Source organism: Amblyomma americanum, chromosome 6 (assembly GCF_052857255.1).
Source record: "Amblyomma americanum isolate KBUSLIRL-KWMA chromosome 6, ASM5285725v1, whole genome shotgun sequence".
Classification (NCBI taxonomy): domain Eukaryota; kingdom Metazoa; phylum Arthropoda; class Arachnida; order Ixodida; family Ixodidae; genus Amblyomma; species Amblyomma americanum.
Window position 1 is genome coordinate 121,754,721 of NC_135502.1, and position 13,091 is coordinate 121,767,811.

The window sequence follows — 13,091 nt, forward strand, 5'->3', positions numbered from 1 at the left end:
GGCCTGGTCATTACTACAACATCTGTTGATTTTCTAAAGGTGCAACTTCATCAGTATAGAAACAACAGTGTTCATTCAAATTTGTTTCAGAGTCCAAAGAAGAAATGGACGCATTTATTGCAGATAAACCGCAGCGTGCAAAGCTGAAGCGCCAGGGACCACCAGAAAATGTGTGTATGGACAGTTGCATGCTCCCTTCAGTACTTATCATGTTGGCAGTATGTATAGGAGGTGTTCGCATGGCGTCATCCGGAAGGGGAGCTAGTGGCCGGCGCGGCGTTCGCCATGTTTGGGGCCGCGCGTGCGGTCACCGCACCCAGCCGCAGCATTTAACTCGCTGGTGATGTGATATGTGCTTGTATTGGCGCCTTGCCAGAGATAATTTCTGTCCGACTGGTAACACCATGTGACTCAGTGGGTACTTCGTAAACTGTGCGTAACAGAAAAGAGCGGGCACGCTAAAAAGTTTCTACGCTGTGAAAACGTCGACCCGTAGGAATGCGGAGGTGCTGGCGTGCCGTGCGACGTATAGGACTGTTGCTGCGCAATGAATTCACTGACATCGAGGCCTACATTGTGCACAGCTTAAGTTTACCGACAGGTCTAATCATTAAAGCATACAAATCTAGAGGATGCAATTGCATAGCAAGTGGGCGAGCTCAAGAGCCGAGCAGAGGGAGCCGACGGCTGTAGTGCGGCTTTTGGAGAGGAGAGTAATAATGACGTCTGTTTGTTTAGCTACGCTAGCTTGTCTCTATCTGTCGAAAGTGATGCGTTACTACAAAATGTAGCAGAATCGCTGCACATCGCATTAATGCGAACCGGCCTAGATTCCAGGTCTTGTGCATTCGAAGCAGTGCTACGCTGCTACATTCAAAACTGCAAAACATTCTCGTTAGGTCTGCCGCTCGTGTTGCAAGCGCATGACAGCATTTTCTCGACCGTTCTGTTGCGTAAATAAAGCAGCTGTGACGCTTTGCCTTTATGCTGAAACACCGTCTGTGAAGCTTCCGTAGCTCGCGCACTGCCGCCGCTGGAAAGATGAGTTTCTGAGGCGCCAGATTCGGAATCTGAGTAATTAATAATTTGCTGTTCATCCATGATGTGACCTGCATGAGTAGGTGACAGTTATCAACTGATATTAAAAGGTGCAAGTCATGTACATTCTTGCGTGCAGTGCAGCTGGCCAGTTTTGCTGCCGAGTTGTGGCAGGCGCAGCTTGGTTATGTCGTGGCACAGAAGAATTCTGCTGCAGTCTTCAAGCACATTATGTGTTCCACAAAGAAAAATGGACGTTGTCGCATTTAACAACGTACAGAGGGGTTATGGATCACTAACAATTCAGGCCGGGTACCTCACGGCGAACCGCGACAAAGCGCGAGCTGGCGTGAAACGACCGCAAACATGACGCGCTTACGATGACGACGCTCGTGCCGTTTGGTAGCGCGGCCTCAGTGAATACCTCCTATACATAGGTTTCATGCGATGTCTTGGGCGCCAAAATGGAGCCCAAGGCTGAGCTGCAATGGAGATTGGGCAGGTAATGAAAAATGGATTATAAAAATGTGCAGGTTTCTGACATCCATCTAATCTCAAATATGGCGGTAGCTATGACCTCTGTGCAACCCAGGTATATGCAATTTTCATTGATGCCACTGCTGGGCCCTTTGCTGTGCGCCTGCTCGTTCTGAATATGTTTACTTTTTTGTCTATTTTACGGGGTGTTAGCTAGTGTTGAATTATTGAAACATGTGCAAGTCTTCGAGCAAGCTGCATGTAGCGATGAAGGTGCATGTATGATCACAGCGTAATAAAAAGGTGATGCAGTTGTAGGAAAAGCTTATCTGAGTGATGTAATCCATTTTTCTGGGATTTGTTTGGTTTGTGCATCTAAACTCCGAAATGCATGTGGCAAAGTATTGTATGACATAGCTGTTTGTTCTTACGGACAACTTAAATTGCTACTGTAAAGAGCAACCAAGTAAGAACCAGCTTTAGCTTACATTCGTGAAGGACTTGACATTGAATATACCAGCTTTACAGTCGCAGCAAAGGCATATTAATTGCAGTCCTGTCTACAGTCATGTGCACTCCTTGTGGCGTTGCTATACCTAACCTGTATCATGAGCATGAACTGCCAGACGCAAAAGTTTGCAGGATCTGCAAAACTATTCCTGTACCATCTGCCGTAGAGGTGTGGTGTCGAGGTTCTTGTGAGCCTCAACACCATGCTCTGTGATGGCAGATCACGCAGAAATGCAGTTTTGCTTCGCTCCACCACACATCTTAGATCCCCCAAACTTCTGCGGCCAACAGTACGATGCTATGGATGAGAAAAATCCTAATGTACTTGTGGCAAGTGGATGAAACAAATTGAGGAGGCAGTGGTCAAAATGGTCAGAAAAAAACAAGTATCCTGATTATATACGAAGTGTAATGACTTGTGCATGATATATATTTGCTGGATTTATATTGGTTATATCCATGCTTCAATTCCAGTCAAGAAAAAAGGTCAAGGAAATGAGACTGGCTGCCAAAAAACGCGCAAATGAAGAAATTTTGGCAGTACAAGAGAATAGAGAGCTGAAAGAAGAACTGGAAACCGTCAAAAAAAGAAAATTTAGAGTTGCGGCATTTAAACATGAAGCTGCAGGAACAACTTTTGAAATGTCTTTCAGCTCCAGGTTAGTCTTGTGTGGCAGTGTGCACCCTTCTTAAACTAGATACCACTTCTTGCGGCCTACAAGTGATTACTTTTTTCCTCGTAAGCTACATTGTTCTAAAAATACAGCAGAGCATTATAAAAACGCACGTCTTTTTTGGGAAAGCTAGTGTTAAAAATTTTTCATGTTTATTACAATGCTCATTGATTGTAGAAATGCAGTTTTAAACTACATGTTTTTAACGATTGTAATGTCTGCTTCGCAGTGGATATGTGAACTTTGGCTACATATGTACCTCATGTTCTTAGTGGAGCTTAGATAAATGACCTGATGAGAAACTATGACGAAAGAAGAAGAAATGATAAACTTGCTGGGCAGGAAGTCTAAAACCATTAACGTTTTTGTCAACAGCTGCTCGAGTGAGCAACGAGGCAAGCATTGCCATCCTTCATAATGCCGCTGAAAGCAGGCCACCGAGGGCGGTCACACCTGTGCCCTCACTTCATTCAGCTGAAGTGCAGAATGCGTGGTCATCAGCTGAGGAAGGTATGGAAAGTCACCAGGAGCACTCCGGAATCATATCTAATATCTGTAATTTCAGTGACACTGTTGCAGAGTGCTTAACCTACCACCATGCGCATTTTCTTCAGTGCACAGCAAGTCTATGGCCTGTTTTTCAAGCTGCAAAAATAACCTGACAGAATGAACAGGGAAAGGTAGAAATGAGGAGCTCATTACAACATACAGAGGAAGAAAGCGAACATTCATTGAAACCAAGGAAAGCATATGGGAATGCTTTTAAATTATTATTAATGTTGTTAATGAGACATTCATAGCGTAGTAATGTTTTCACCTGAGAGCTGAATGACTAGGAAGTAGAAGAAACGATAACCACATGCTGCCTGTGTGATTCGAGCCTATGGTCTTCGCGTGTCGCTTACAGAGACCTGCCAACTTGGCTACTGTGGCCACTGTGCCAGTTGTCCTTGTGTTGCATGTGACTTAAACGTGAGAGTGTTCAGCAGTGCGACTCCCAGCTGTAGCAGTGGATGTGCAACGTCCTGTAGGTGTAACGTTAAGAGACAGAGAGTAGTGTGGATCGGGAACAAACGCGACTATGGTGTTCTAGTTTAAATGATGAAGAATTGAGCAATACTTATTGTGTGGACGACAGGTGATGAGTGGTCCATTGCTACTTATGAAGTAGATTCCAAGTAAAGATAAACATTGCAGATGAGACCAGCAAATATTTGGGAGAGGATGAATGCTGCTGGTAGTACTAAATTGGAGGTCAGTGGGCAGTGCCTTTAACCTACTTTGAACATAAGCAGGATGATGTTGACCGCCAGAAATAACAGAATTTCACTTCTCTTTGTTGAACATTACACGCAAGCACTAATTGGTAGCTAGCTATCTTGCCATAAATGCTGCTCCTGCTGTGCTGTGCGTCTTGGGTTGCTGTTCCTCATTTCAAGAGGCCTGTGTCAGTTTGGCAATGGATAAAATTGTCTATATTGCATGTCTGTGTAACAAAAGAATAATCTAATTATTCATTTGGCATTCTTCAAGGCTGAGGGCAATAATTGCAGCATAAATTGTATTAAATGCAGCTGCTACTGTACTAGACTAACTTGTGTTTTATTCCTTACTGGGTGAACAGCAACCTTGTGTTTTGCCGTCCTTGCATGCAGATATGCAGGCTTTTCAAGGAGCCGCGACATCAGTGATGTCATCACAAGAAGCGGACTTTGCACCAGTGCCTGCTGGAATGCCTGCAGCAGGACCACTGCCGTTCTTGTGTGTGGACATGCCGGCGGCTTTTCAAGGAGCAGTGCCTGCTGGAACATTAGCAGGACCACAACCAGCCCAGGGTGTTTGCACGGTGACAGAGAGTGGAAAGGTGAAAGCACCTAAATTTGCTGTCTTGTGAAATGTGGCTTTGAGAACTGCTTGCTGTTTCATCTGTGGGAGTAGTATAGTCACCAGGGTTCAATGTTTATCAAGTTGATACTTGTCCGTACTGACTATAGCAGCACAAATAGTACTGCGTGACTTAAAAGCACCAGATGGCACTGGCATTCACTTGCACATGAAAATCTTTATTCAAGGAACAAAGGTTATAAAAAAGAAAGTAAAACAAACAGGAAAAAGGTCACAAGCCAAACTGAGCAGCATTTGTCCTGCTGCAAGAATTCGCTGGGTGCTCATAAAGGAAGCTTCTAGTCCACAGGTAATTGCTCAAAGAAACAAAATCGAAAATGAAACCAACTAAAAACCAAGCGGTGTCTTTGGGGGTGAGGGCAGCGCTTGCGGTAGGGCACAGAGTTTGAGGAACTCTGGTATAAGGAGAGAGTAGGTGGTTTTTGAGGAGGTGGGAGTTCATGTGCCGGTCCACCACATCGGGTACTGCTGACATTTTGATGCATCTAAAAACACTATGGGATGCTGGATAACAGCTGTTGTGGTTGATCGGTGGCTTTGGCATTCAGCTGCTGGTCTCAAAGATGCAGGTGGAATCCCAGCCACATCAGCTTTATTTTGATGGAGCCGAAATACAAAAATACATGCGTGCTGTGCATATCAGTGCACATTAATGTGAACTAGTTCATGGCAGTGCAAAAAAACTACCGTAGTCGTGCAGGGAGAGTTCAGCAGTACAGGAGCGGTGCAGCACTGCTTCCAAACAAATGAAATCCAAAGTGCAGAGTTCATGCAAAATATTGCCTCTGCCTTGCTGTCATGGTTTCTAAGGTATTTCAATTCTCTGTATACAGTTTTGTTTGCTCCTTTATTAAAAAAAAAGATGAGAACTGCAGCTTACTGGCAACGACCATAGAGGAATTTTGATTGCAAGTGTCTTTTCCGTCTATTGCATGGCATTTACACTATTGTCGGCGCCTTTGAAATGTTGTTTTTCCCACATGTCATGTCGTTACCTGCTACCACATGTCATTATCTACTGCCTTGGGGCCCAGTGCAGAGCATTTGGTGGCTTACTGCTCTGGTGTGTCGGTTTCGTTCATGCGTACTTGCACTCAGTGAGTCTGTCATCTGTTGCCATGATAGTTTTGCTGAACTGGGTCTGTGCGGCATTTGCATTTGCTTGAAAAGAACAGTATGTTGCCAAGGTCGAAGTGGCAAAAGGCAACTTGCAACAACAAGGGAACTAGTTCAAACAGTGCGGGTGAATCGAACGGACGTTATATCTGGCGCCTAGATGCCTTTATGTTGGCTACACAAGTGCGGCCCTTACTCGCATATGTACAGTATTGGATACTCTTTCACGGGTATTGAATGACTTCTTCAGTACACATTTTCTTCGATTTCACTTGAAATTCTTTGCAAGTGGGTGTCTGATATTTCTGTGTCTGCTTTTCAGCTGTGCACCCTTCCACAGCATTGTCATGCATAAACAGTATAGATGCTTCACAATTTTTTTTTCAAATTAGGCTAGTTGGTATAGCGCACAGAATTTTGACTGCACAGGTAAGGACAGAGAAGTGGAAGTGCTTTTCCTATTCACTTCTGTACTTTGTCTTTACCAGTGCTTTTAAAATTCAGTAAGCTATATGCGTTTTATATTCGTGGTTTAATGACAGGTATATGGGACTAGTTTTGGCTAGGCTTAAAGGGAGAAGCCGGTATTAGAAAAAAAGTTTTGTTAATGAAGTCACAATAACGAATTCTTCAAGAGAGATGTATTTTTGTGAGCTGATTTCAAATATGTCATTTAATTTCATGTAAAACAATTCCTTCAGTGCGTATATAATTTTTATGCATGTATTTTGTTAACAGTTTACAAAAAATTTTGCTGCGGGAAATTTTCTGATATGTGCCATTGGATTCTCTTTGTAACAAGGACTGCAATAAGGGAAAAATTATTTTCCTGCCTACCATAGAATTTAAGTTATAGGGTATTGAAGCTGCCGTTTAAGAAATGCGAAGAAAAGTGTGTCCTCCCGTTTCTGAAGTGGCAGCTTCAGTATCCTATAACTCAAGTTCTATGATAGCCAGGATGACAATTTTACCCTTATTGCATTCCTTGGTGCCAAGAGAACCCTGTGCCATACATTTCAGTGAGTGTCCCACAGCAAATTTTCTTCAAAGCACTTTCCAAAATACTTGCATAAAAGTTACATAAGTGCTCAAGAAATTGTTTTACATAAAACAAAATGACATATTTAGAATCAGCGTGCAAAAATATATGTTTCATAAAGATTTAATAATTATGACTACATTATTCAAATTTTGTTTTCAAGACCGTGCTCTCCACTTAAACAGTTGCATGTTTTTTTCTTGCCTCTCATGCAGTTACTTTATAGGTTCAATTTGGTCTGCAAAGGTACCCAATATAATATTAATGATCACTAAAATTTTTCCATGTGAAATTTACATATTCATAGTACTGCTTTCAAAAGATGCACTGGTAGCTAAAACATCACTGACATGTTAGGTGTCAGTGCAGGTTGTGCAGCAGCAGTGCCTGTGTTGTAGCCACCTGCCCCATAATGATAGCAACAGGAGAGGCATGTGCATAAACCACGCGAGGCCAGCTCAGTATTAGACAGAAACTACTCTTTGAGGGTGGCATTCCACCGTGAAGGGCATCTGGTTGCTTTGGAAGGACATATTTTGTGACCGTTAAACTCTTACAAGGGGCGCATATCGTGTGAAATAAGCACAAACAACAGTGCTTTTTTCATCTGCTATTCTTATTTTTTAGCATTTGTTATTGGACGCACACAAAATTCTGCTAAGCCCAGTGAGGTAGAGCCATTTTCTGAAATTATTTGCCAATAGCATTCTAAACATCAAATTAGATAAACCAGTTACAAGCACTGCATGCAGTTACCTTTGACACTGTACTGCTGTTCAGCACTGCCACTCTATGGCCATTGCACTGTTATGACTAAGTGTATGTTCTGCAGTTATTCTAAACTTTTAAATTATTCTGACCTTGGTGATGTGGCAAGTGCTAACACTTAGTCTCAGGCACAGAGGAAGACCATTTATGAGGTGAAACACCCGTCAGTGCAAGCGAGCGCAGGCGACCAATAAGGTCACAATTGTATGCGCCGACGGGGCGGTATGCAGTGGCGGCGCCATGTGGCGAGTTGTAGAAGCCGCAGTGAAAAAAATGCAGCGCCCGGGCAGGCGGCTCCGGCGCGCTCTTCGGCGGCGCCCGCTCAAAGCAGACGACAAGCAGACGACACGGGTGTTTGCTTCAGCGGGCACGCCGTGACGTATTTCTGCGCCCTTAAGTCAAACAGCAACAGTTTCGTTTCGTTTCGTTTTAATGTGGTTTAACGTCCCAAAGCGACTCAGGCTATGAGAGACGCCGTAGTGAAGGGCTCCGGAAACTTCGACCACCTGGGGTTTTTTAACGTGCACTGACATCGCACAGTACACAGGCCTCTAGAATTTCGCCTCCATCGAAATTCGACTACCGCGGCCGGGATCGAACTCGCGTCTTTCGGGCCAGCAGCCGAGCGCCATAACCACTCAGCCACCGCAGCGGCTGACTGTCGGTGTCTGTTCGAGGGCCATAATACTAACAGTGCTGCTATGTGCAGTGCGGCCTCCTTTGGAATTTGCTAGACTAAGATGGGACGCAGGTGTTTTGTTCGAAATTGCAAAAGCGATTACAAGTGTTGCAGGGAAAAGGTGAGCGAGGTAAGAAATTGTTGCCGCTTGTTGCCTTCTCGACTGACGTGTAGTCATAAATGCTGCGCCGTTCGACCCCTGCGTTCTCCTCTAGCAGATGAAACTTAGTGTGGTCGCATACTTGACGAACGTGAAGGCATGTTTGCCTTCGACGATTGCCAGCAGCGCTTATGCCCATCCAATGAAAGTCATCGCGCGGGTGTCAAACGAAGCCTTGCATACAACCAGAAGCTAGGGATCATCTTATAGCGGTCATAGAAAAGGACGCGTTGTATTTTTTACTGTGCTCAAATGGTTGAAGCGTAGCACCTGTTGCTCTTCGGGCTACCAGCGGTAAAGAAGCGCACGAGAGTGCCCTCAAAAGTAGTCAGGCGCACGCGACTGAACGGGAGCAACACGCTCGACCTGTTGCCTTGGGAGCCGAAATGGCGGTAATTTCTTTCCAAGCCGCCAGCATGATAGTGGCTCTGCGGGCTTTTGACCTTTTCTGGTCGCCGCAAACAGTGGAGTTTCCACTCCTAAAGGTTTCTTGCTCTGTGGTTTCAGGTCACAATGCACTGAGTGAACAGTGATAATTTGTGCATTATTGTGTGTCCCTTTCAGTTTTTCATGGCATTTGTTTTCTTTTCCCTGCAGGTGCACCTGGCCAATGTATTTGAGATTTCAAAGGAAGCATATGACACTTTGATGGCGCTGCAAAAAGATTTGCTGTTTGTAAAAAGAGCGGCAACCACTTTTTGGTCTAGCGAAGTGCTTGTGCAGCGCAGCTGCACAGGAACACTATCCGACAGTTTCATGGCAGAGGGTGATGACAAGGCCCCACAGAAGCCGCTGACACCGCTGAAGGTGGACACAATAAGGGGTAATTACTGAAATCTACTGTATTCTACGAGGGTTAGCACATGTGCATATTGTCATATTGCATTAACATATTAATGGGGACCATCTTGGCCTTGGCAATAGCTCTCGTGAAGGTAGTGAGTATCAAACAGTATTTGACACATATTTAAATGGATCGGTTCATTGAATAGCTTAAAGCTGAGTGGTTATGGCGCTCGGCTGCTGGCCCAAAAGACGCGGGTTCGATTTCGGCCGCGTCGGTAGAATTTCGATGGAGGCGAAATTCTAGAGGTCCATGTGCTGTGCGATGTCAATGCTCGTTAAAGATCCCCAGGTGGTCGAAATTTCCGTAACCCTTCACTGAGGCGTCACTCAGAGCCTGAGTCTCTTTGGGACGTTAAACCCCCATAAACCAAACCACTGCATACCTTATGGTTCTGCACGAGAATTCATGTGCATTCCACTACTTGACAGGCACAAACAGAAGCATTTGGTAGAGATTAGAACTTCCTACATAGCTCGGCTCCAAAATGAGTGCATACATGAGCACCCCACATCTGTCGCAACAACCAAAGAATGTAATCTTGTTTTCTCATTCTAAAATAGGCTGTCATCACATGACAATGTTAGCTGGAAAGCTAGGTTTTTAAGATCAGTGCATTTCTGAAAACCTTTCATGCAGCTGCTGCTGGTATCATCGTTATGCTTCTTCCTGTCCTGTTATTGTTTTATATATTTGCAGTAGCTAAGGCACTACAGTTGCCGTCCGATTTCTCGGACTCGAAGGGACACCAAAAATGGTCCGAATACTCGAACAGCCCGAAAAATCCGTGGAGTACAAAATAATCGCTTCATTGAGATAAAATCGGCTTAAAAAAGTCACTGATTTTACTTTGCGGAAAATTTCTCTGGCTGATGGCGATTTACGCCTGTATTTTTGCCAAAGTTGTACTTTCACTGTACACGCTAGACAGCAAGGTCACGCCGTTTAGTTGAATACTTCCCACGCTTCTTTGACGGACCGGGCGGCACCATGCTGTCCACAACCCGACTGTGCACCACACCGCTCATCAAACACACGCAAAGACAATGAACTTTACGTTCAAATCGGTGGAACCGCCGGACGCAATCACAAAACGGTGAATAGATGTAACTTCGTGAAAACTCGCCACTCGGTCGACGCGGTCGGATTAACCTAAGTGACAAAACAGCGAATGGCGAACGTACGAGACCTGCCGTGGTGGCTCAGTGGTTAGTGTGCTCGGCTAGTGAATCGGAGCATTCGGGTTCGAACCCGACCGCGGCGGCCGCGTTTCGATGGAGACAAAACACAAAGGTGCCTGTGTGCTGTGCTATGTCAGTGCACGTTAAGATCCTCAGCCGGTCAAAATTCATTCGGAGCCCTCCACTACGGCTGCTCTTTCTTCCTTTCTTCTTTCAGTCCCTCCTTTTTCTTTTCTCCTAATGCGCGGTTCAGGTGTCCGCCGATATTGCGAGATAGATACTGCGCCATTTCCTTCCCCCAACAACCAATTTCCGCCGCGGTGGCTCAGTGGTTAGGGCGCTCGACTACTGATCCGGAGTTCCCGGGTTCGATCCCGACCGCGGCGGCTGCGTTTTTATGGAGGAAAAACGCTAAGGCGCCCGTGTGCTGTGCGATGTCAGTGCACGTTAAAGATCCCCAGGTGGTCGAAATTATTCCGGAGCCCTCCACTACGGCACCTCTTCTTCCTTTCTTCTTTCACTCCCTCCTTTATCCCTTCCCTTACGGCGCGGTTCAGGTGTCCAACGATATATGAGACAGATACTGCGCCATTTCCTTTCCCCAAAAAACCAATTATTATTATTATTATTATTTACAGAGTATGAGACAAGCGATAACTGCCCGCGACAAAAGCAAGTTGACGGCGATGACAATCCGATTGCTACCTCGAAGTTTCAAAGATCGCAAGTATTTCTAGTGGTAAAAATGAGGTACAGAAAGTATGTCAAGCCAATCCAACTGCAGTGTAAATCCACCTCAATCCAAGATGCGCCTTTCGTGCCGGCGAAAAGCCAATAAAATAACATATCTTGGCCCACAGGCGACTGAAATTAGTCGGAAAATCAAACTTTGGGACTTTTGAAGTCCGAAATATACGTCGCGAATATGTATGCGCTTCTATGGGGTGACTGATGGTGCCTCATCGAGGTCCGAAGTATCCTACAAGTCCGAATTATTGGAGTCTGAATTACCCGTCGGCTACTGTGATTATGGGATGGTTTAGCAGAAATATGTTCTTGGGAAATGTATGCAGTTTGACCTGTTGTTCACTTGCCGCATTCATAGTAATGCAGCTGATGCCCTTACTTGGTGTGCCTTGGCTTTGTGCACAGGACCACACCACGTATGCATCTGCTAGGGCACTGTGCGCTGCCTGCGTTGTTACAATTGACGAGCACTTTCTTTTGATCACCGTTGTCATTTGTCTGCTTTACACTTGGCTTGAGCATTAAGGTGATATCCTCATTTTGACGGTGTAGGCAGTGCAAAATGTCACAGCAGCGGCCGCACTTGCAGCATGGCCACTCATGGTCTTTGCACGTGCACAGGCTTTGGCAGCTGCAAGAATAGTAACATAGCTTGTGCTGTTTCTCACACTTATGCATAATTTCCTTGCAGTGTACTTCAGGCATTATGCCCGCAGCCGGGGCTGGAGCGATGAGGCAGCCACAAAAGTGGAGAAAAACATCAGGCTGTGGCTGTCGCAGAAGACATGCGAACTTCGCCGCAAGAGGCCTGCTGCTTCAAATAAAAGCTAAGGAAAAAAGGGAACAAATTTTTTTTTTGTTACGCTCTTCGAGTTTCTTTTCGCAAGCACACAAATTTACTGCTGACGTATGCACACTGTTATGTGTATCCAAATGCACTGCATCGATATCAAGGCGCATTCAGTTTACGGTTTTACATGGCCACTCTGCGTACGTATAAGTCTCCTCTTCGAGCTCTAGTGATTGTAAACAACTGCGCAAGCACTGCCAAAGCTGGTGGTTTCACTGTGCTTGCATGCCCAGTTTATATTAGCAACAGTACTGAGGGACAGTTTGGGGCAGCTGTCGAGGTCACACTTTCCACTTCACATGTGCAGTTGGCGTCTTGTGGAACTCCACGTTGCCTGCATCACCCACAAGCGCTTCTTTTCAACCTGTTTTCTCAGTACCAGGTGAATTCTCACATGCTCCACAGGGGGTGGCACATATCGTAAAAGAAGAAAATTGTTCCCAAAGGCGATATATCCACAGCGCCGGCTCGTGTACAATTGAGCACAGTATACAGCAGCTGTGTAAAGAAACCTTAAACCCAGTCAGCGCGACACCCGCTTGAATCGCACTAGAAAACTTTAGACCGGGCCACACCAAAAGCACCAGACCAGGATCACACCAAAAGCACCAGACCGGGTCACTCCACAACCGGTGTCTGAATTTCTGGCGTGGTGTAAGCACTAGACACGGTCACACCAGAAAACACTACACCGGGACACACCAGAACCCGTGTCTGAATTTCCTGCATGGTGTAAACACCAGACACGGACACACCAGAAAACACTACACCGGGACACACCAGAAAACACTACACCGGAACACACCAGAAAACACTACACCGGGACACACCAGAAAACACTACACCGGGACACACCAGAACCCGTGTCTGAAAATCCGGTGTGGTGTAAACACCAGAAACGGTTTGGTGTTTTTTTCAACTGGGCTGCCATGTGCCTTGCACTGGATTCCCAACCAGCTTTTGCGCTGATACCATGTCTATTGCATGAAGACAGCAGAGAATTCATGAAATGCTTCATGGCATATGTGCTATGGCAACATTGCCATTGCATCGCTACAACTTCTTTGACAACTGGAGGCTGGTCTGCTGCATTCTGCATGCAT

General features: G+C 45.4%; 1 protein-coding gene across 1 annotated transcript; it reads left to right on the forward strand.

Moving 5' to 3' along the window:
- Positions 1 to 84: 84 nt before the first annotated feature.
- Positions 85 to 11,969, forward strand: LOC144094057 (BEN domain-containing protein 5-like). Its single transcript, XM_077627921.1, has 4 exons — positions 85 to 170; positions 4,355 to 4,563; positions 8,964 to 9,189; positions 11,830 to 11,969. The coding sequence occupies exons 2-4, from the start codon at positions 4,357 to 4,359 to the stop codon at positions 11,967 to 11,969; spliced, it is 573 nt and encodes a 190-aa protein (XP_077484047.1). The 5' UTR covers positions 85 to 170; positions 4,355 to 4,356.
- The last annotated feature ends 1,122 nt before the right edge of the window (positions 11,970 to 13,091 follow it).